We start from the raw sequence: 24,117 nt of genomic DNA on the forward strand, positions 1-24,117 counted from the left end.
TGGGCATTCTAACTGCTGAGTCCTTAACCACAGGTCCGCCAAGGCAGTCAGCGGCAGAAAGGAGGTCCCAAGATTCTGAGCTCAACTTTCTGCTGCCCTCTCAGGGCTGGGAGTAACCACAAAAGCCTTATCCTCCCCCACCCCCCCCCCCCCACACACCAAAAAAACCCTTGGAGAACCCCCAGATTTTAGCCCTGGAAGACAGTATTACAGATAAGCCCTCCCTTTGTCTTAAACTGTCTTTAGGAATTGATAAAACAGACTGACCCGCCCATTTTATAGATGCCCAGAGGGGTCTGGAGACTTGACAAAGTCACACAGCAGAGACCCGGCTGCTCTGAGCCCAGACTCCTGGCTTGCAGCACTGTGCCCTTTTCGCAAACTACAAAACCAGAACTGGACAGCACCCACCAACGGGTTGGACGGGTTCCCAGAGGCCTTGCCCTGGTCTCACTACACTCTCCGTCCCGGACCTTGACTTTCCCTACAGTCTGGTGGAAGTTGATCACAAGCGATGAACAGCAGTGGGGCGGGCGGAGGAAGCAAGGCGTGTGCGCCGGGTGCTCGGTGTGCCCAGCAGGCGGCGCTGCGTGGCTGCGGCTGGGACGGGGTGGGAGGGAGGGAGCCGGCGGCGAGCCACGAAGGGAACCCCGACACCCCTCCACACACACCCCTTACCCACTAGTCTGCCCTTTGCTGGGTCTCGACCTCCAGACCCCTGCCCTGGCTTGCTCTGCCCTCCTTCGCCGAACATCCTTTCAAGCGTTATCCCTGCCCCACTGACCCTCGAGACTGAAGGAGGGGGTCTCGACGCTGCCCCTGCCCAGCTGGGGCGTGGGACCGGGTGGGAGGTGCAGGCAGAGATCTCGGCCTCCTGGGGGAGGGGTGTGTCCTCCCTCCCCGTTCCCGGGGTGGGGAGCTTGGGGAGGGGGCTGGGCAGGGGCGGAAGCGAGCTGCAGCCGTGCTTGCCGCGGCGCTGCCGAGTGGAACAGATGGCTGGGGAGGGGAGAGGGTACGTGGCGGGGAGGAGGAGGGGTGCGGGGGCCGCAGGATGAGGAACGAGGAATTTCGACGCCCCGAGTCTCCCAGGAGAAGCCCCCCTCCCCATCTCTTCCCAGAAAGAGGGGCGGGCAAGCGCCTGCCTTTTTCCCGGAGAGCCCCGGCCTCTGGCCTGCGGCCGACCCCGCCGTCCCCCCGGGCCGCGCCCCTCACCCCCTCGACTCCCGGCGCGGGCCAAGCCGGCGGGGTCCAGGCCGCAGGGAGCTGCGCGGGTCGCAAGGATTAATGCGGCCACACTCCGAGGGGCGAGGGGGCGGCGGGAAGCGGGCTCCCGAGCCGGGAGCGAGTTCAGGGATCGTAAATAGCTGAGGGAAAACGTGTTAATTGGAACTTTATGCAGATGAGCTGGGACGGGGGCTGGGGAGGGCCGGTGGAGGGAGAAGAAGGCCTGACGGACGCTGGATCCGAGAGGAGGGCAGGAGGGCTCCGGCCGGGGGAGTGATGGGTAGATGTGTATCCGTTTATCGCTGCGTGGGACCTCCGGGGAGGGCCGCTGGTCTCTGAAGATGAGGGCTCCTCCTTGACCCTACGCCCCAGAAACAGGGGACGCTTCCAGAGTCTCCACATCCCGGGACCAGAAATTCAGGGTCTCAGATCGCCACGAAGGTGGGGGCAACGTGCAAGCGACTGTTTCCGCGTGTGGCTGCTTACATTGGGTGTCACATTCACTGCATCCCCCCTCCCCCATCTGTCTCCATCCTTTTTCGCCATCCCTGGCGTCACCCTCTCCTCGCAAGAGTATTGTCTGTAACTTCCACCAAGTGAGTGGGAGACGGAGGGAATCTAACTTTTCTTCCTTTGCTTTCTCCCCTCTGCCCCCCCCACAAGGACCACGCCACCTTTGAGGAGGTGTTTCTCAGCCTTTAGAGAGCTTCATAACCCACCCCTACATGTTAAAATGCAGATTCCAGGGCTCCCTTAGAGATCTGGTTCAGGGGCTCAGGGATCTGCATCTTAGCAGTTTCCCACCTGAATCAGATATAAAAGACCTTCATTTTCAGAAACGTTGTGCAGGGAATTGGTGGGCTGGAGAGACTGGACAAGTCTTCGTCAACAGCCCTCCACCCCTCCTCCATGCTCCTGACCTCACCTCTGCTCTGTATGGCCATCTCTGCTTCCGGTGTGAGAATACCAGGGGACGGAGAAGGTGCCAGAAAGGAGGGAAGGAAGGGAGGAAGGGGGAGGAGAAAGGAGAAAGAAAGAGTGAGTCTCACCTGACTGTTCTCTCTCTGAGCAGGGTCTTACCCTTCCTCTCGCTGCTGCCTTCTTCCCTCCCGTCTGCCTCAGCTGCTCCGTCCATCTTCCTCTCTCACTTCCCTTCCCCCACCTCATCTGAAGTTTCTAAGAAGGCCAAAGAATCTTGGGGTAGGCGGTTTGGATCTTAGGGAGTAAGGGCAGAGCCAAAGTCCCCACCTCCAAAAGAAAGAGGCAAAGCACCTACCTCTGGGGTAGGAAGAAAACAGGAGGGAGGCAGGGCTTGAGGAAAGATAAGGGTGACAGCAAACATACAGGCCACCTTTCCACGGGCTATTGCACTTACTCCCCACAACAACTCAATTGAGGCAGGCGCTATTGCCCCCAGGTTATACATGCAAAACAAAACAAGGAATGTTCAGAGAGGTTAAGTGACTTGCTCAAGGTCACACAGTAAGTGGGAAAATAGCTATAGGTCCTTCACCCTTCTATTTCCCCCAGATCATTTCTCAAGAGGCTGCTGGGTAGCTGACCCAGGCCTCCCCCCTCCCTGCCCTACCCCCCGGGGCAGTGGGGGTGGGGAAGGGCATCCTGTACAGAGATGAAAGGAGATGCTCGGGTTTCGGAACATCTGACAAGTCTGGCTGGAAGCATTAAAAATTCATATAGAAACCTGACCCCAGCTGGACCTTGGGTCTGCCACCTGGACTGTCCCTGGCCTGGTGGCCTCTCCGATCCTGGTGGGCAAATTTCCCTTCAGCAGTGTCCTGGGAGCCCCCGAGTCCGTATTTCACAGGAGGGGGGTTCTCTCATGGATTAGGGAGCTAAAGTCAGGAGCCAGCAGCTGAGAAAGCAGAGCTGAGAACCCTCCCCCCACTCTGAGTGTAAGAACCTTAGAGGTTTCAGGGCTTATAAACCTTGTCATCTGGCGTCCTATTCCTCTCCCCAGGCAGATACTCACTCTCAGTTTAGGGTAACTCAGCCTGGCTGTGATACCCGAGGTGGCCAGTGGAGGGCAGCTATCTCCTATGAGGGAGCCCTAACCTGAGCCTCTACCGAAGCTTTGAAGGACAGGAAAAGAACCCCATGGATAAGGTCCCGGAGATGCAGTTTTGGCCTTGGGGAAGGGCTCTGGAGTCTGTCATCTGAGGACAGGGGGAGAAGGCTCCTAGTTTGGGGGAGATTGAGGAATTTTGGGGAGGGTTCAAAGTAGGTTTGTGGGTTTCAAGTACATGGTAACTGATGGCCAGCATGATACAATCTTTCTAGCTGGGAGGAGGCCGCGAGAGAGAAAGCTAGAAAGGCAGTTGGGACCAGACTCTAAAGGATCTTTGATGCTTTGCTAAGGGGTTTTATCTTTAACCTGTAGGCAATAGGGAGCCATTGTACGTTCCTGAGTAACAGAATGACATAATGCAAACTTCGGTCACATGAATCTGGCCAACAGGGGCCAGTTGACTGGGAGGGAGAGAGAGTGAATGGAGGAAAACCAGAGAGGAGGTTATTGCTATTTTCTTCTATAGTCTAGGCATGAGGTAATGAGGAGATGAAGCAGGGAGGTAGCAGGAGGAATGGAAAGGAAGGGCTGGATGGGGGCTGCGAGGGGGACTGGGTGAGCGAGCAGAGAGACAGGACATTAAAGAAAGGGAGGAGTTAACTACCACTGGTGTCAGGCAGACAGAGAGAACTCAGCATGTGGGTATACACTCAGGGTGCAGGAGGTGAATGAGTTTTGTTCCTTTCAGGGCTGGGAAGTCTTGGACACATCACTTCCCATCTCTGGGCCTCCGTTGCCCCCCTCGGAGCAGCGGTGGGGGTTGGACTGGATGGCCTTGAAAGTCCCTCCTATTTCAGGGTGTGTGGCTCAGGGTTATCAGTCTGGGTTGTTTGGAGAGGCTGGGGTCTGTGTGTGTGACATCTCATGGGTGGGGACCCATGTGAGCAGCTGCACACGCATGTCGGTATTTGGGGGTGCATCCTCCTGTGTGTGGGACCCGTGGGTGTTGGCATGCCTGCACGTGCTCTCTAGCTCCGCTCTGTGTTAAGTGTGTGTGAGAGAGCGTGTGTGGGTGTGCACGTGATGGGCGTCCGTGGGTCTGTCTGGGCGGGGGTGGGGGAAAGTGGCATTGCTGTAGGCTTCTTCCTGAGGCTCACACACTCCGCTTGCTTTCACTGCTCTGAAATAGCATCTGGACCAAAGGCCCATGAATATTTCACAACGAAAATTCTGTGACCTGGACTGCCTGCTTCTGAGTTCCCAGCATCTTCCCTCCTCCCCCTGCCCAGGCCCCAGCAATCCCTCCTTCAGAGCTCTTGCCTGGCTGGCCCCCTAGCCCCCCTCATTAGTCTCCTCAAAGCCAGCCTGACACAGGCCCCCATGAGACCCCAGACTTGGGGGGCACTATCCCCCCACCCCAACCCCACATCTTGATCCAAAGTCCACCGGCTTCAGGCCTTAGATGTTCACTCTGTCCCGTTTCTGCCTCCTCTTCCCACTATCCTTCTGACTTGTCTGGCCAGGGCCACAGAATCTCAGCATCCTTGAGCCCTGGCACCCAGGTACCCTCTCTTTCCATCCCCCAGATCCCAAGTTAGATTTTTTTAACCCTAAATTTAAACCATCAAATGTCTCCCCAGTTGCTTCTGTTGGATGAGACTCAACCAAGTCCTTCTTAGCCAGGGCTCTTCCCTTTCCCCAGCCTCTCCTCCACACACTGGAAAGATGAAGCTTCTGATCACACCTCAAGCCAGCAAGACACCCCAGCTTGGGATTCTTGTCCCTCTGATCACCCTAGCCCCTTGATTTCTCCTCTCACCTGCTTGGAGAACTGCTTCTCTGACCTGATTCCTCCCTGATGGCTTCTACCTCACAGGAGCCAAGGGAAAGAGACCATTTGTGTACAAGGTTGCTGTGTACAGCTGTGCAGGCTGTACACTGCACAAGGGCAATCAGCTGAGGGGGCAAGTGTGAGCTGAAATGCAGCCTTATGCTCTGTTTGCTAGTGTTTGCTGTGGTATGGGGCTGGGTTCCCCTGAGGAAGAGGTGCCTTTTTCAGATTTACCCAAGGTCATGTTTGGGCTGGCTGTGACCATGGCTGTGACCATGTTACTCCTCCTTGCAGGGGAAAGAGGGAACTGCTCTCCCTTCCTGAAGGAACAGAGCCTCAGAGAGAACGGTTAGCCAGGCTGGAGGCCTTCCCCAGGCTTAGCTCCTCAGGCATAGACAACTCAGGGTCGTCTGTAGCTGCTTCTCTTGGACAAATGAGGAGGTGAGGTGCCATTAGCACCCACTCCTGGCTCTCAGATTTCACCTGTCCTGCCTGTGACTCCAGGGTCACAACCCTGTTCCTGAGGCTTCAGCTTCTTGTCATGGGAAAACAGCAAGAAGCACTTTGATAGCATGAAATGGTTCCCCTTTTTCTAACCCTCCTGGCCCTGAAAGCCTGATGGTTCTAAGCCCTCCTCCCACTTTTGAGGACCTGAGCCAACAAATCTTACAGAAGATAAAATAATAGAATTTTTTAATAAATTTTTTTTTTCCCAAACAACTTCTGTTGATCTTCACCACACAGGGGCCACGGTGGAGAGGAAAGTTCTCTCCAGGCACCCTAAAAAGTGTCCAAGGTAGACATAGGAGAAAAGTATTTCTCCAGTGTCGGGAGGTTGAGGGGTGCTAGGATAAGCAGGGGCCTAGGGTTGGCCTGGCCCCGACTGAAGCATCCCTCCAAAGGGCTCCTGGGCAGGGCTCCCTTCCCGGGAGCTTCCAAAGGCTCTGCTGGTGGAAGATGCTCTGCAGACAAAGCCCCTCCCGAGTCCACTGTGGGCACTGGAAGAAGGGGTCAGCGGCTGCCTGGGGTGCCCACCCCAGCCTTGGGATGGAAACGGGTTAACGGCCAGAGTTGGGGAGAACAGGGCTGAGCCACCAGATGTGTCCTCCTGGGGCTGCCATAAGCCAGCAGCCTGAGAGGCAGGGAGAGGTGGCCTGGTCCCAGGGGAAGAGAGGAGCTGGGAGGGGAAAGAAGGCAGCAAGGCCGCAAGGCCAGAGGGCGGGGCCTGGGCCGGAGCCGCAGCTGGGGATGGGGGATGGGGGATGAGGGGGAGCAAGACACACCGGCCTCTTCAGTCTCAGCACCGCAGTCAGAGGTGGTGGGGGACCAGGAGCAAGACGCAAAGCAGAGGGGTGGGGAGCCCGGCCGAGAGCGCGGGGCCGCGGGAGTCCGGGGTCGCCTGGCAGGCAGCGCCGGGGCACGTCTGCTCGCCCCGCTGGTCCTCGTCCCCGTAGCTCCCCCAGTAGTCGTCCTCGGTGGGTGCGTCCCCGCCCTGGCGCCCCCGCGGGTCTTCGGCTGGCAGGTCTCGGTAGAGGGTGGAGGGGTCGGCGGGGGGCGCCCCGGCCTCGGCCACCCCGTACAGGTGGTTGGACGAGCTGTTGCCGCGGGCGCGGCTGCCGGGCCGCGTGGGCACGGCGGGCGGGCAGGCCTGGAAGTCGGCCTCGCTGAGGGCGCGCAGGTCGCGGCCCTGGCGCTCCGGGGGCGTGGCGCACGTCACGTCGGAGCTGGACACGCGCGCGCGCTGGAACCAGGCCCAGAGTGGCCGCGCGCGGCAGTCGCACGCCCAGGGGTTGGCGTTGAGCCGCAGGAACTCCAGCGCCGGCAGGTCGGCGAGCGCCTCGCCCGGCAGCGAGGCCAGGCTGTTGTTGAACAGGTAGAGGATGGTGAGGCGGCTGAGGCCGCGGAAGGCCGCGCGGTGCACGCCCTGCAGCCGGTTCCCGTGCAGCAGCAGCCGGTCCAGACTGCCCAGGCCGCGGAACACGTGCTCCGTTAGCAGCCGCAGGCGGTTCCCGTGGAGGAAGAGGTGGCTCAGGTTGGCCAGGTCCGCGAACAGATCATCCTGGCGGGGCGCGGGGGCGGAGGGGAGAGAATAAGAGTGGTGAGTGGTTCTGAGACAGGCACCGAAGAAATCTGGGAAAGAAGGGGAGCACTGTGGTAGAACAGAAGGGGTTTGACCTTCTGATTCATAGAGTCCTGGGTTCTAATCCTGCCTCCTCTAACCTATTTAGAGGTTAATGTGAGAAACGCAATATAGTTCTTAAAACTTTGGGGGTGCATCAGAATCCCCTGCAGATCCCTGAGCCCTGCCCGCAGGGTTTCTGATTCAGCAGGTCTTGGAGCGGGGTTGGGGGGGGCGGGAGGGGGGGTGAGATTCTGCACGTCTTTACAAGTTCCCAGGTGGTACTGATGCTGCTGGTGGGAGGACCACGCTTGGAGAATGAGAACCTCCGATTTGGCTAAGTATGCAGACTTTCAGACTCCCTGACTTTCAAATCCTGGCCTTATTAACTGACACTTGAGCAAGTCACTCAGTATCCTTATGACTCAGTTTCTTCATCTGTAACATGTGGAGATTAAATGAAACAACATGTATTAATACATGTGGTGGGCATTCTATGAGTTAGCCATTGTTGTGAACTTGGCTAAGCCAGCAATCTGGCCAAGCCAGTCTTTAAAATGGAGGTGAATGTACCTCCCCCTGGGTTTGTTTTGAGGATTAAAGAAGACAATCCCCATACATATCAGATGGGTGAAGTGCCGGGCACAGGGCCTGGCACATTGGGATTCGGTCCAGTGATGAAGCCCACAGGCTCAGGTGTCAGCAGAACCCCGGCTCAAATCCAGCTTGCCCTCTTCCCAGCTGCGTTACTTTGGGCAAGTTATTTAGCCTCATTGAGCCTCAGTTTCCTCAGTGTGTGTAACTCAGAGAACAACTCTTTCAGCAGGCTGAGGGAGGGTTAGATGAGATCCTGTAAGGATGCCGTACCCGGTGGGCACACAGACCACCATCAATAAATGGTGGTTATTATGACAATAGTGTCTTAGTTAGAATTAGGTCCCATCCATTTTCCTCTAATAGAGGAGCTTCCTGGGACCCCAAAGTTCTGCTACTGGGCTGGGACATTAAGGGGACTATATCAGCTCCACCCCACAGAGGCAGCAGGGGAGGGGAGGGGAAGGAAGCCTGCTGCCCCATGCCCTGCATCACTGTCCCCTTAGAGGGGCTGTCCCACCTGCCCAAGGCTGGGGAGTCTCTGAATCAGACCATATTAGTGCTGGAAGGACCTTGAACTGTGGTTCAGGGGAGTGGAGGAGTGGGTATGCTCCATGGAGGGGAGAGAGCAGGGGGCTGGCCCTTCATTTTAACCAGTTCACCAAGGTATTGGTGATGGTCAACCAGATTTGGGAATTAGTGCTTCTGGGTGCACCAGCCTAGCCTGCGTTTCTGCAGAGGAGAGCACTGAGACCCAGAGAGATGAAGGGCTTGCCAGAGAGGGGACCAGAGCCCCAGTACTGAGGTCCTCCCCTCTTGTGGAGGACATCACTGTGGTCAGCAGACCCAGGGGGGTCTGGTTCTGGGGGACAGGGGCATCCTCTGTGCTCAAGCCAGTTCACCCTGGATTCCCGTTTCCTGGCGGTGCCTCTCCCACCCTTCCCTGCCTTGGGGAGATGATCCCCCCACCTCACCCAGGAGCCTGGTCTCAGGCTCTCAGGTGGGGGGAGGGCGTTGACTCTCAGCCCACACTCACAGCCTCCGCCTTCCTGTGCTCCTGCATTTTCTCGCCCCCTCCCATCTGGCTTCCGCCCTCTCTGCTACAGGAACTGAGCCTGCCAAGAACCCTCCTCTTGGCCACATTGAGATCCGTCCCCCTCAACCTTCTCGGCTGCCTGTGACACCAGCTTTCTCCACCTCCTGCTGCCACGGCCCCACGCCCAGCTCAGGTCTCCAGCGGAGGGCTCCCTGCACGTCCGTGGCCTCAGCCTGGCCCAGCGTGGCCTGGTGTCCTTGTCCTTTTCTTCTTGGCCCCCCCAGGGAGTGGGTTGAATCCCTTCCACTCAAACACCTAATTAGGGTTTCTCTTTTTAATGGAGTGTTAGCAAGAGTAGGACACGCCCAGAGATACCTGGTCAAAGGATAATTATGGGGTGGGGTGGGGTATAGAGGGAGCAGAGGTGATTGGCACTCTGGGACTTCCGGAAGTCAGGAAGGGAAGACCAGGAGTTCAGGGATGCTAGGGAATTCAGGCACCTCTGACCTACAGCCCCAGTTTTTGGGCTACAGGATTCCTTGATTCCAATCTCCTTCTCCTTCCCCTGGCAAAAGTCCTGCCCCTCCTGCTCTGAGCCTCAGCCTGGGGGCCCATTCCCCCAACCCCCATCCACAGCTGTTGCCAAATCCTGTTGTCACTTCCTAGGCTGCAGCTCTCAGATCCGGTCCTTCCTCTAAAATGGTTCTCTGTGCATTAAGAAGCTCTTGACCTTCACAGCCCTCCCCCTCCCCCACCACACTCCCTATCGTGCCCTCCCTCTGGGCAGAGAGTGTCTGTTAAAGTCATCCTCGTCCATTTTGAAAACCACATTTCCCTCACCTCCCCCTGGCCAGTTCCCAGCTCTCTGAAACCATTTGGAACCTCAACGCAGCATCCCTGCCCCCTTCCCTGGACAGCATCCTGTTCTTAACCTTGCCTCCCTCCAGCCTCCCAGCTCCAGTCTCTGGCACTGGTCAAATCAGCTGCTGCGCTGTGTGACCTTGGGCAGCTCCGGGCACCTCTCTGAGCGTCACTTTTTTTTCATCTGTGAAACAAGGGACTTGAGATCGTTGATCATTAAGATCCATCCTCATCTGATATTAATGAGCGAGTGAGTCCTGGAATGTACGTCATTCATTCAAGAAAGCTGTACTGAGTGTCTGCTCCGCGCCAGGCACCCCACTCACAATGCTCACCGATCTAGGCTGGGTATCATCGCCATCGTTTGCGTCAGCAGCTGACTAACAGAGCGCTTACCGTGTGCCAGGCTCTGTGCTACACAGATCCCATGTAGTAACCGAATCATCACAGCCCCATGAAGCAGATAATTTTTTTTTTTTTGGCTGCGCCATGTGGCGTGTGGGATCTTAGTCCCTGACCAGGGATCGAACCCATGCCCCCTGCATTGGGAGCGCGGAGTCTTAACCACTGGACCGCCAGGGAAGTCCCGTGAAGCGGATAGTATTATTCTCCCCCTTTCAGAGGTTAGGAGAGGGAGGCTCGGAGAAGGCAAGTGACTGGCCTAGAGTTCAAGAGCCGATATGTAGTGGAAGGCAGACGTGAACTCTGGAGACAGAGCTCTGAACAGTTGCACTTTGGAGTCAGACAGACCTGGGCTCATTCTAGGCTGTGCCCTTTACGAGTTGGGTGACCTTGGATGGGTGCCTTAACTTCTCTGAACCTCAGTGTCCTCAGCCATTGAATGGGGGAAATGATGCTTACTCTGGACTGGTCACACTAAACCCCTTTCAAGTAGCATCTCCTTTAATCCTCACAACGAACCCCTGAGTTACAGGTCATTTTTTCCATTTCACAGATGGGTCTACTGAGGCTTAGAGTAGTTAAGTAACTTGCCCAAAGCCACAGAGCAAATCAGATCTGCCTGAATGTAAAGACTGCTCTTTTACGCCATGCAGGCTGCTCTCACAATTAGAAGAGAGACAGGTGCCTCTATCATCTGGTTCCACTCCAGTAGGAAATACGCTCCAGGAGAGCAGGGACACAGTTTTTGTTCACTTCTGAATCCCTGGCACCCAGAACACTGCCTGGCATATAGTAGTTGCTCAGTAAGAATCTGTGATGAACGCACCTGGCACAGTGCCTGGCCTACAGCAGACAGTCTGTGAGAACCTCCACTCTACCCCATTCCCACTTCTACCTTCCTTATCCTGAAAAGCTGTGGTCCTCTTGCCTCCTCCAGATCTCCCCTCTCAGGGCAGGCCCGGGGGCGTCTTGGGTCACGCCTGCGGATCTCAGCCCAGCCCGCATGCTTCCACACCTGCCTGTGGCATCTCCCAGCCTAGTTTCTCCAGGCAGTTCACAGGCAGAGGCTGTCTCTTTCTTTCTCTTCTATATAGGGCCAGGTGTGAAGATGTTTCCTTCCCACGATGCCCCCTACCATTCATGCCAGGGGTGTGCAGAACCAACACTTCCCATTTCAGAAGACCCCAGTGTCCACTCAAGGTGAGTGTCCACTGACCTTGCCCAGGTCTTTCCTGACCCCAGGCCCTGGCTGCCATTTGTGATGGAGGATCAGGTCATGACGACAAAATTTATTCAGCACTTAACTATGTGATTTATATATACGAACTCATTTACTCTTTACAGCCATTCTTTATGGAAGGTATTATTTTTATTATTCCCATCTTAAAGATAAGAAAACTGAGGTTCAGAGGGGGCAGCAACTTGTCTAAAGTTAAATAAGTCAGAATATAGCAGAGCAGGGATTCAAACTCAGGCCTGCTGACCCCAGATTCCTAATCTGAATAACTAATATATGTTGATAAGGAGGTCAGGATCTCAGTAGTAGTGGTTGTTGCACTACTAGTAATAATTAACAATAATAATGACAGTGCCCATATATTGATGTGGCCCTGTGCTAAATTTTTTTCTTTTTCTTTTTTTTTTTTTTTGCGGTACGCGGGCCTCTCACTGTTGTGGCCTCTCCCGTTGCGGAGCACAGGCTCCGGACGCGCAGGCTCAGCGGCCATGGCTCACGGGCCCAGCCGATCCATGGCATGTGGGATCTTCCAGACCGGGGCACGAACCCGTGTCCCCTGCATCAGCAGGCGGACTCTCCTGTGCTAAATTTTAATCCTTACAAAACGTCTTAGGTAAGTATTATTGTTAATTACTATCATGATTGCCATTTTACAGATGAGGAAATGGCAATGGAGAGAGTGATTTGTCCAAAGTCGTATGGGAGCCAGGATTTGAACTTAGGTCTGGCAGACTCCAAAGCATGTGCTTTCACGGACTTCCGTGGTGGTGTAGAGGTTAAGACTCCGCGCTCCACTGCAGGGGGCATGGGTTTGATTCCTGGTCAGGGAACTAAGATCCCACATGCTGCGCAGTGCAGCCAAAACCAAAACAAAACAAAGCATGTGCTTTCAAAAATGAGCCTGCTCTGCTGTCCTTCCGAGTACCATTCCCCCTGCACCTGGTCGGCTCCCAGTGGAGAGTTCTGAAGGACAAAAATGGCCTGAAGTGTCATCAGACTACGAAGCCTGAAGTGCCACCAGCTCTTCCTGGTTGTGTGGCCTCAGAAACTTCATTTTTTGTCCCTACTGCCCCTAACCATCCCTGCTGCCAGCCTGTTGTGAGGTTTGACGTGATACTGAGAACACGTTAAGCCCCCAGGCACATGGACAATGATTTAAGAGACTTTGGGACCCTTGGTCTCAGCTTCCTCATCTGTAAGGGAATATAAACAATCTCCCGACAGGGCTGTAGAAGTGAGATGAGGTGACTGAGCACACTTTGGAAACCATGAAGTGCAAAGTCAGGAAGAAGAAAAAGGAGGGAGTGTTCTGGGACCCACCCATGGTCTCAGTATAATCCTTGAAGTTGACCCATATCTTCAGGATAGGGTCCAAGATGGGCCATTTCACTGAGACCAGTGTTAAATGAGGCTTGTTTCTCTTTTTAAAATAGTATCTTAACAAGCATTTATAGCGTGCCCACCGTATGCCAAGTGCTGTTCCAAGTGCTTTACAAATTATTCGTGCACTTAACGCTTATAAAATCCCTAGAAGATGGGTGCTATGGCTACCCCCATTTTACAGATGGAAAAACTGAGGCTCAGGGAGGTTAAAAAATGCCACACACTTGTAAATGGCAGAGTTGATACCCGTAAAGTCCTTAGCACAGCGCCTGATGCATAGTGTGCCTGCTAAGTGCTAGTGGGCTATTATTATCATTACTTATGCAATAATAATAACACACAACATATTTTCCCAACATACTGTACATTTTACTTCTTGTCTCTCCCCGCCACTAGAATGCTCTCTGCGAAGGCAGCAGTTTCGTCTGTTTTGTTCGCTGCCCTTTTCTCAGCACCAAGCACATTCTGGGTGCTCAATAAACGTTAAATTATTATTGCTATTGTTGTTGTTATAATTATCAGCATCAAATCCACCAGTTAGGCCTCAACCTGGGATGGGGAGGAGGAAGTGCCTTCCAGGTTGGTGTGGGGAGAGGGGAGAGTTTGGATATCCAGAGGTTGTGTAGCCGAGGGAGAATTTCCTCCCAGAGTGGCTTGGAGGGTGTGTTATTGCTTCCTGGGGAAATAGAATGGGAGGATTTGACTGTCAAACAGCATAACAACAATAATAAACAATATTTAGATCAATAATAATAACAATAAATAGCAATGACTGTTATTCCTTCCGTTTTCAGAGCATCCATTTTCCAGCTGCTTAACAGCTCTTTACCCTTTTTTTCCTTCACCCGTTGCACTGAGACAACAGATTTGGGGGATAGGTTTGGGGGACGGAATCTAGAAAGGGCAGGGTTTCCCCTTGTCCCACGACCCAGTGAGGTGGAACCTCCTATGGGATACCAGTTGCAGTGGCTCTGCCCTCTTGCCCACCTCCCCGTGTTGCGGGAGGGCATGGGGGTGGGTGAGAAAAGCCGCCACGAAGCCCTTTGGGCTGGGGTGCCTGGGGAAAGGCAGAGTCCCCTAAAGGCAAACCGGGGGGAAAGGAGAGATCACAGAAAGACACACACACCCAGACAGACATGGGGGTGTGTGTGTGGAGTGGGCGTGTGAAGGGAGACAGACAGAAGAGGCAGAGGGAGACAGATGGGGGAGGCAAGTTAGTGAGCGAGACAGACAGGGACAGAAAGGGAGAGACAGACAGACAGGCAGAGGCAGTCAGAGGGGGGGTGGGGTGTTAGTGACAGAGAAAGAGAGAGGAGACAAAATAAAGAAAAGCCCCTGGAGAAAGTGGGAGGGACAGAAACCTAGGAAAGGGACAGAGAAATAGAGGTGCTGAGACAGAGGCGGGAAGGGTGAGCAGCGACAGAGGGGCCGAGAGGCCCCAGGGAGAGAGGGAAGCAGAAGAGGACTGTGTGTGCGCGCGTGCGTGTGCGCGTGTGCGTGCGCGCGCGCGCGCGCGCCGGGCTAGGGCCGGCTCACCTGTAGGTGGAGCAGGCTGTTTTCCTGGAGGTAGAGGTACTGCAGGCTGACCAGGCCGCGGAAGATGTTGCCCGGCAGGCTGCTGAGCTGACAGCGGTACAGATGCAGCGACTGCAGCCGCTCCAGGCCCTGGAAGGTGTCGGGCTCCAGAGAGCGCAGGTGCCGGTTGTCGCCGAGGTCCAGCTCCTCGAGCGCCTGCAGGTGGCGGAAGGTGCCCGGATAGATGGCGGAGAGGTTGTTGGAGAAGAGCCACAGAGTGAGCAGGTTAGGCCCGAAGGTGCCGGGCCGCAGCGTGCGGATGAGGTTGTTCTGCAGGAACAGGCGCTGCGTGCTGGGCGGCAGGGACAGCGGCACCGACGAGAAGTTGTTGGCCTGGCAGCTCACGGTGGGCGGGGACGAGTAGCAGGTACAGAGCATGGGGCAGCTGGGGGCAGCTGGGGGCAGGGCCAGGAGCATCAGCAGGAGGCAGGCCGGGGCGGGACCTGCGGGGAGGGCGCGGAGGAGATCTCTCTGGGCGGGCTGCGAGCGTGGGAGTGCCAGCCAGGGGCCCCGCCCACCCACCCCTAAGGCGACCCTTGCTGAGAGCCTTGCGTTTCTAGCTTGGGTGGGAGGTTCTGGGTGCAACCTCAGAGTCGCGAGAGGCCCTGGCCACTTCCGCTTTTGGAGGCTCCTGGTATATTAAAGAATAAAGAAATGCCAAGAGGACATTGTAGGAAGCACTGTGATAGGTTGAAAGTTGTTTGATGAGTGATTGTCTACTTTCATTCCTGTTTTCACTATGGTAGGTTTGACCATGACTTTGGTCTTGAGACTTGGGCTGGACAGTGCTTTGTTGGAGGCAGTCCTATACAACGATGTCCTATATAGGGTGTTTAGCAGCATCCCTGTCCTCTACACATTAGAGGTGTAACACCCCTCCCCCTGCCATTATGATAACCTATGATAACCGAAATGTCTCCAGACGTCGCCAGGTATCACCTGGGGAGCAAAATTGACTCCATTTGAGAACAGGTGGTATTAAATTGAGACCCTCTGTGAACCTAAGGCCCATGGAAAATGGCCCTCCGGCTGCCTCTGGGGTCTGGTCTTGCTGGCCCACTGGTGACCACAGCCCTCCTCCCTCATCTCTCCACACTGGAAGGGGTCTTAGGAACCAAGGGACAGGGGGTCTCCAGCCACCTGCAGCAGAATCATCAGAGGGTCCTGGAAAGAATGCTGCTTCCTGGGCCCTGCCTGTGCAGAATCAGCATCCCTGGGGGAATAGCTCAGGAATCTGCATTTTACACCCCAGGCTTTTCTCATTCAAAGTCACTCAAAAATTCTTTTTCAGGACTTCCTTGGCGGTCCAGTGGTTAAGACTCTGCGCTTCCGCCGCATGGGGGCACTGGTTTGATCCCTGGGGAACTATGATCCTACTTGGTGCGGCCAAAAAATAATTATAATTTTTTTTCAAAGTAACTTTTGAAGGTTGGCTATGATCCAGCCTTCTTATGATATAGATGGAGAGGCAGGCTCAGGGAGGCCCAAGGGCCTGGGGGCTAAAGAGTCGTGTCTAGGCCTCCGTATCTCTGAGCTATAGCAGGGGCTCTGGGGCCCCTCATCCATCCCTGTCCCCTGGCCTTCTGACCCTCACGGCAGCTGATGCAAGTTCTGGGCTGGAACTAGCTTGACCTCTACCCTTTATCATGACTTCCGGATGAGTCTCGGGATTTTCATCTGGCAGGTTTTGCACTCCAGAAGCCAGGCAGTCATTCTCTGGGCACACATGGAATGAGCACCTTCTGCTCCAAACAGTGTGCTACCGCCTGTGAAGGCAGAGGAAGACCTTTGCCCTTGGACCCAAGGACCTGAGATCCTGGGTCCTCAGGGTGGAGCCTGAGGGGTCCGTGACTTTCACTGACGCCTGGTGTCAGAGGTTGCTGTGTGTGAATGCGCGTGGGAGCCGGGTGCCCTCTACACGAAGTGCTGCTGAGCCCGGGGTGGGCACATGGCACCGACAGGCCCCGCGTGTGGCGCGGACATCACGGAAGCTGGGCTGTGCCTCCTCCCGCGGAGGAGCGCAAAGGCGCAGGGTGGGGACCCCGGCGCCACGCCACCCGGCCCACGGCGAGCGTCCCGGCTCCTCCCCGCGCCGCTGCGCGCAAGCGTGTGCCGGTGGTCCTCCACGTGTGTGTGAGTGCCGGGCCCCGTGCGTGTGTAGGCTGGGTGTGATGTAATACTCGGTGACACAGCGGCTGCTGTTCCCTTCGTTCACACCACCTCCGCGTTTCTCGGCCCTTCTCACCCCTCCCCCGTGCGACGTTTCACGATTACTTTCTCCTCCCGAGTTTTTCCACATTGGGTGGAAGAGCATGTCTCTCACCCCTCAACCCAACCAGGCAGGGGCGGGGTGCGGGAGCCCGGTAGGGAGCCCTGGGTGGGTTTCAGGAGGGCTGAGGTTTGAGGCTTAGAACAGGAGATCTTGGAGGTGGAAAATCCTCCAGGTTCACCTGGTTCAAGCTCTGGTTCTACTGAAGTGATGGCTGGGGCTCAGAGAGGGAAAGTGACTTGCCCAAGGTCACACAGCAACGTGACTGGCAGGGCAAGGACTAGAAAGGAGTCTCCTGATGACCGGCCAGAGCACTTCCCTTCCTGGTGGAGTCACCCTCTGAGCTCGCTTCCCCAAGGACTTGACACCAGAGAAAGCCAAATCCCTCTCTGATCCCTTAATCCCACCCCTTATCCACAGGCTCACAGGGTGTTCATTCAGAAGGCCGCCAGCCCTCCAAGGATTATGGAGCTCTTTCCTCAGCCTCTAGGGCCAACTGTTAACCCAGGAGAGACAGAGGGAAGGACACGTGATCCCAGAGTGCTCCAGAGTCGGGAGCCAGTCCCCTGGCACCAGGGTCTCTTCCAGCCTGGAGGCCGAGCTCAGCAGGGGCTGGCAGGGGCCCCACTCATTCCTCTAGCCCACAATTCCCCGGCCCCCAGCTTGCCCTCATTCGGGGGCTTCTCTCTCACTTCCCCACATCCCCTCCCTCTTGCCCCCATGTCTCCCCCCATCATGGCCCACCTGCCCAAGGCCAAGATGGTGCTCCCTGCGGGCTCTTTGAGGGGGGGCCCTGAGCAGGGGGCCCCTCCGTGACAGCTGTGGCGTAACAGTGACTCTGTTGCCATTTCTGGTCCTCGCTGCTGCCGTGCAAAGCAGCTGTAACCCAAGGAGCCTCATCCATAATTCAGGCTGCGGCTCTCACTGGAAGCAAGCGAGGAGGCGGGGCAGGTGGGGCTCTAGATTGCTCTGCCCCCAGGCCTGGCTGGAGTGCTCCTGGGCAGAGGCAGCAGGGCCCGGGTGAGCCGAGCCGTGCCTTTCTCTCCCTCCTCCGCCCTCAGCCCCTGCCCAGCGTGTGCCCTTTCCCTTCCCAGCACCATCGCCTCCCCACCCCCTGCTTCTCCCGGCTCTTCACCATCACTCCTTCCCTCCAGGCCCGGGGCTTCCCTCTCTCCCCGAGGACCACAGTTCCACTCCCGGCCCCCATTTTGTGAATCCCTGGCAAAGACGGGGGCAAGAGGCACGCAGAGTGTCAGAGCAGGAAGGTGGGGGACACCTCATCGGCCATCGAGCGCAAACCCCTTATTTCACAGGCCACACCGCTGAGGACTGGACAGTGGAAGAGTTCACTTCTGAGGGAACAGCCCCAGGCCCTGACCGAATCTCTGTCAATCCACCTTCGGTTATCTTTCTCTCGAAGGCTTCATTTTATGCCCCTACTACTATCTGGGCCGATTCTAACAGCCTCCCCACCCTCTCTGCTCAGTCCATCCCTCCTCTTTTTTTTTTTTTTTTTTTCCTCAAGTCAGCAGGTGATGGCTAGAGTTGCAGGGGAGCACAGAACAAGGATGGGCAGAAACCATCTGTTATTAAACACCTACTGTGTGCCAGCCACTGTATTTGTACATGTCTTAATGCATAGAATACAACATAACATAGCCCCGGTGAGATCAATCTTATGGCTCCCAATTTGCAGATGAGGGGAGGGAGGCTCACAAACATGAAATGAGTTGCCTCAGGTCATGCAGCTAGTACAGGTGGAACCCAGATTGGACAAGTCCATGTCAAAAGGGACTCTCTGACCTTTCTTTGGGAGACCCCACATCATCCACAGACACCACCCCTGAGTGTGAGCGTACGGCGCTCGGGGTGGGGTAAAGGGAGCACAGAAATTGCACCCAGGTGCACAGGGCTGGGCCAGCAATGACACCGGCTCTGTGTGGCTATTCAGGGTCAAGGCAAGGTAAAGGACCCAGGTTCTCTCCAACTTTCCCCTCCTGGGCTCCAGGCTGTGGTTGTTCTAGGGGACGGCCCACCTGGGAGTCAGGAAGAGATGAGCAGTGTCCAGAAGATGTGGCCAGAACTGACCAGGGGAGGGAACGGAGAGAGGCCAGAACATGGTATTGATCCCAGAAGACTGAGGTGCCCAGAGCCAAAAAGTATCCACTCACTGAGGGCCCACTGTCAAGGACTCTGGGCTATCATCCTGGAGCACCAAGGCTCACAAACAGAGTTCTCAGCCCAGGAGCCACCATTAAGTCCAGAGATCCCTGTGAAAGAAGAAACTTGAGAAGGAAGCAGATGGACCCAGTGTAGAGGCAGGAAACAGGGTGCCAACCCTCAGGGCAGAGTGGCCCCAGGAAAAGTACTCCCTGGAAAGGGAGTCAAGGCCTCTGGTTTTGAAGGAGGGGCACAGGGTCCCAAACAAGAAGCAACAGCTCCACACCCAAAAGGGCTGGGCCTGCCGGGCAGATGCTGAGGTGGCAGGGGCTTGAGGAGGTGGGAGCCGGGGAACAGAACGGAGGTGGTGATGATGCCAGTGACGCAGGGGCCTGGGGAGGCACTGACGCGGGTGATGGAGGTTTAGAGCTGCTGCAACCAGCTTCTCACTCTGCCAGAATGTAACACCCCAAAATAAGCAGCCACCGTGGCGGCGGCGGCAGGATCCCACGACAGGGCCCAGAGATATAAATGGCAGCACGGAGCCAGCCAGGGTGCCCACCCTCGGAGGCGGGCACCCCACTTGAATGTCTTCCCCCTCTCCCCCTCACAGCCACCCCCAAGGCCCTGAGCTCAGAGCCCAGGGTCTGGCCCACTGGCCACTCCCTGAGAGAAGAGAAGTGACAGGCAGGCGCTTTGGAAATGGAGGGCTTCCCACGTGGAAGTGGTTACCAGAAGTCCCTTTGTCTCATCCTTAGGCCGCCCCCCTGGTCTCTCTCTCTCTCTCCCTCTCCCCTTTCTCTCCCTTCCTCCTTTCCTCCCTTTCCAGCCCCCATCCCCATCCTGATCACCCCCAGCCCCTCTCCTATCTCTGGTTTCCCATCCCCAGCCCTAGAGCTCATCCCAATCGTCTTCCCCTGTTCCTGACACCCCATCTCTGTCCACCATCCCCATCCTCCTCTGGTTTCTGGCTTTCTGATCTTCTCACTCCCCGTTCCTTCCCCATCCCTAGGGTCCCAGCCCTCATTCTCTTTCCTATTTCTCCCACCGCCAGGTTCTGGGTCCCTGGCCCTGGTCTTCTCCCCACCCCTCCCCTAATCTGGTCTCCCCTCTCTTTCCCTCTTCCTCTGTCCTCACCAGGGTCTCACTTCCCTCCAAGCTTTTCCCGTCTAACCTTTATCCCTCCTCCTACCCCCCCCCCCCCCACCTTTCCTATCGCCCTCCCCTGACCGCTCTCTCCATCTTTGGCCCCTTCCTATCCCCTTCCTTCTTACCCCTTCCCCACCCCACCCCCAGTCTCTGGCACACCCTTGTCTGTCCGTCACTCAGTTCGGGGAGCTATCCCTTTTCTAGCGCCCTCCATCTGTTCTACCGCGGAGGGCCATTTGGATCTCCCTCCGCTCCCCGATCCTCCCGGACAGCCCCCTACCCTCATCCCTCGTCCTCCCCGGTGACTGGAAAGTGCTGAGGCACGGGGCACGAGAAGTTGCTGAGTCGGCGCTTCCCCAGCCGGCCGGAGTCCTCAGCGTCCCCCAGAGCAGGTGGAGCCGGGACAGCAGAACCTGAGCCTCCCTCCCCACCCCCCGGGACGGGTCCGCCTGCCCCCTGCGTCCCCCCTCGGTCACGGGTTCCCCGCACAGCCCAGCAGGCTCCGAGTCGGGTGCGCGGCTCCTGCCGGCAGCTCTGGGGGCGGGGGCGGGGCCCGGGGCTCAGCATTTTTCCTCCCAGGCTACCCCCCACCCCCACCACTGCCCCACCCTCGCGCCCTGGCGGAGGGGGCGCCCCGCTTGCCTCGGTAGGATGCTCTCTGCCCTCCCGCAGGCTGGGGTCTCCCTACCTTGCAGCAGGCTCCTGAGCCCGGGCAGCATCTTGTCTCGACGCTCGGGGGAGGGGGCGGCGGGGGGGAGGGCGCTCCAGCTCGCTCCCTGAGCCGGCCAGACGGACGGCGGGGACTCCGCGGGGCTCCGGGAGGGCCCGGGAGTCCCCGGGCTGTGTGGCCGGGCCGCGGCGCTCTACCCTGCGCCCCCTGGGCTGCGAAACTCGGGAGGAGCCATCGGCCCCGACGGGACGGGGTGGGGCGCGGCGGGACGGGGCTCGAGCTGGCCGTCGATGCCCGGTGCCCGCGCCCCCCAGCAGCGCAGGCAGCGCGCGGTGTCCGTCAGTCCGTTGGTCCGTGCGCGCCGGCTGCTCGCCGAGGGAGAGTGGGGACAGCGAGGATGCTCTTCCTAACCACCCCCCTCCTTCACGCACTCGCTGGCTCCTCCCTCGCTTCCTAGCTTGCCGACTTAACCCTTTCCTGGCCACTAGGAGGCGGGAGCGGCTTTCTAGCCCCCTCCATCCAGGCCCCCTCTCTTTCTTGGGGGATCCGGAGGTCTGTGTTCGATCGCCTTCGCGGCGCCACGCTTCTAGAGAAATCCCTTCCGGGGGGGGGGGGGTGTGCGGTAGTGTAAGGGAACCCCGTGGACTTGCCCAGTTCCCCCCTCCCAACTTTCTGGGAGGAGCCGGGCTCTTGGGTCACCGCCTCCTCCTTGCCGGGCCCCAGGCACCTTTGCCCACGCCTCCAATGTTCCTCTCCTCTGGAAGAGCTCCAAGATCCCACTTTCCCCTTCGTTCCCAGACCCCAATCCCTGAGTGTGTGCGACTATAAGAATAGTATATGCAAGAGTTTGTGGGTGCGAGATCGAGTGCATATGAGCGTGCACGCGCGCGCAAGGACGCTTGTGCAGGTGTGACTGAGTGCTTGCACGTTATCTTTTACACGGGCCGGGGGAAGCAGGGGCTCGTGAGTGTGCGAATGGGTGAGCCGCTGTCAGCCAGCGCGCGTGTCTGCGCGGATGGGAAACGTGTGAGAGTTTGGCGCAAGCAAACTCGGGGATGGGTGGCCAGGGTATGTGTACCGTGCTGTGTGTATGCCCCTTAACGCATCTGCAAGCGGGTACAAGTTTGGGTGCGCGTGTGTCTCATCGCCCGTGAGGGGGATAGAAGACTCAAAGGTGGGAGGAGAGCGTTGGCTTCACGGGAGCTTCTTCTGCTTCCTTTTAAAGAGGGGGGCATTCTGATCTCTTCCGGACCCCTTGCGCCCCTCGTGGCCTCGTTCAGGGCGATACCTGCAGGCCCGCGACGCAACCGTCTCCTTATAAAGGGGGCGATGCGGATCACCCTGGCCTTGACCTGGTCCAGGGCGTCGGGCATCCGGACCTTGGGAGCCGCCCCGGCGCGGGACAGTCGCGGGGCCCTCGGGGTAGCCGCTTTGGGGACAGTGGCCAAGCGGCGCAGGCCGGGTTGGGGCTGCTGGAGCGGCGCCAACGGCCAGAGCCAGGGAAATCTGCGCGAAGCCGGCCCGAGGAAGCGCGGGAGTCCCGGGCGGCCGCTCCCGCGAGCAAAGAAAAAGAGCCCCCTCGCTCCTCCACCGGGCTCTCTGGCTCCTCCTCTCCCGTCTGTGCCAGAGCCCAACGCAGCGCCTGGCGTACAGTCGGCGCTTTATAAATGCTGATCTCATTTTCCCATTCATTTTCTGTTCCATCCATAATCTCATTCTTCCCTCGTTCTCGTTCGATTTCTCTCATTTTCTCCTCCCGCCCTTATTCATATTTTATGGTCTCCGTCTCTCTGTTCCCTCCCTCCCTTCCTCCCCTCTTTACTCTCTCCCTGCCATTTCCTTCCTTTATGATTTGTCTCTTTGTGTCACTGTCTTCTCTGTCTCTCTCGCTTTCTGTCTGTGTCTCTGTCGCTTCCCTTCTGCCCTTGTGCCTCCTTCCCTCCCTGTCTCTCCATGTCTGGGTCGGATGTCTGTCTCTTGTCTCCCTTTCCACCGGCTTTCAGTAGCGGGCTCCCAGCCCTCTTGCACCTCGACGCTCGGGCGCCCCCTGCTGGTTACATCCTCTGCCCTTCCCGGGCTCCCAGGCCCTCCCAGCAACTAAATTTCCTCTTCCGGCCCGTCTTATGTTCGGGTGAGGTGGGAGTAAAAAGGGGCGGCTCTGGGGCTCCTGTCCCTCTCCCATCTCTAGAAAGCAGGGGGCCCTGCGTTTCCCGGGACCCACCCTGCCGAGGGCCCGCGCCTGGGAGGAAGGCCTGGAGGGGGCGGCGGGGAGGGAGTGTTGGGGGTAGTAGGGTGGGATTTGGCGTCCTTCCCCGGCATGAGCCGCGGCACAATCTGTCGCTGGGTTTGTTTGCCGAGCTGCCTCCGGAGCGCAGTGGGGCTGGCTCCCGGGGAGCGAAATATCACAAGATGCGGAGACAGACGCTGAGGGGCGGGTGGGCGGCGGGCTGACTCAGGTGTGTGCTGTCATCCGTTCCCTGGGCTGGCGCTCTTCTGGGTGGGGGGACTGGGACCCCAGGCCCCCAACCCAGGCGGGGACCCGAAGCTGGGAGGGGAGCCCCCATCCCGGAGTGAGCTGCAGGAAAGGGGGCGTCCCCGCCAACGATCCTTGGCTCCAGTCCTGTCCTTCAGCCCTGGGAGCCCCAAGAGACACCCCGAACTTGGGTGTGCTCCAGACGGTCAAAAATTCCTCTGCTTGTACCCCACTGTACAGGCGTCGGTTTCCTATAGTCATCTGCTGACTCACTACTTTCCCCTACTAGACTGACAGCTTTTTGAGGGCAGGAAATTCCTCTCATCCATCTTTGTGTCCCCAGCATGTGCTCAATGAACACTGTTGGATGGATGAATGGCGCATGGGTGGATGGCCCAGGGTCTCAGTTTACAGGAAATGTACCACAACGCATTTGATATTCCCAGTAGAGCATTCTGACCCCTTGTTCCTCCTCTCCCTATCCACATTTGCAGTCCCCCCAACCCCCATCCCCTCCTTCAGACAGGCAGAGAATTGGAAACAGCTCTCCCCGAAGACCAGAGTCCTCTAGGTGACCCGAAGGGAGTTACCTCCTTTCCTGTTTGCCTCAAGTTTCCTCATCTGTACAATGGAATATACCACTGACGCATAAGCTTCAGCTTACCCAGTAAATCTCCAGCCAGTCAAGGTATGAGAAAGTGCTTCATAAAATGAGGTTCTAACCAGTGTCTGTAGTGGTAGCTGTTGTCATTACTCTTTTGCTGGTGATTCTTAAGATCTTTATCTCAGTAGAATCAGACACCATGTCTGATTGAACTGAACTTCTGCAGTTAGACTTTTTGAGATCTAAGGGAGTAAACTGATATACCCGAGGCAAAGTGTAACCGAGGGCTGTGCCATAGGGCATCTAGGCCCATTCCTGGCTGGACACTTGTGGGAGGGGGCTGGTGGGCAGCTTACTGTGTCCTCAGGACTTGCCGCAGAGCTGGCCCACCCTCTGGTGGCTGTAGGTGGACCTGCAGTCCCAAGGGAAGCCAAGGAGTGCAGGGAAATGGGCTGATGGATGGATTTTCCCTGAGAAGGAGGATTCACTGTGTGGAGAACTGTG

At 57.2% G+C, this 24,117-nt stretch overlaps 1 protein-coding gene across 1 annotated transcript; it reads right to left on the reverse strand.

Annotated features, from left to right (window-relative positions):
• Positions 1-6,390: 6,390 nt before the first annotated feature.
• RTN4RL2 (reticulon 4 receptor like 2) lies at positions 6,391-20,585 on the reverse strand (the record flags this gene model as incomplete). Its single annotated transcript, XM_079708790.1, has 3 exons — positions 6,391-7,140; positions 14,250-14,731; positions 20,555-20,585. 3 exons carry the CDS (start codon positions 20,583-20,585, stop codon positions 6,391-6,393), a joined length of 1,263 nt encoding a protein of 420 aa, XP_079564916.1.
• Positions 20,586-24,117: the final 3,532 nt, after the last annotated feature.

This window comes from Hyperoodon ampullatus, assembly GCF_949752795.1.
Source record: "Hyperoodon ampullatus genome assembly, chromosome: 7".
NCBI classification, from domain to species: Eukaryota; Metazoa; Chordata; class Mammalia; order Artiodactyla; family Ziphiidae; genus Hyperoodon; species Hyperoodon ampullatus.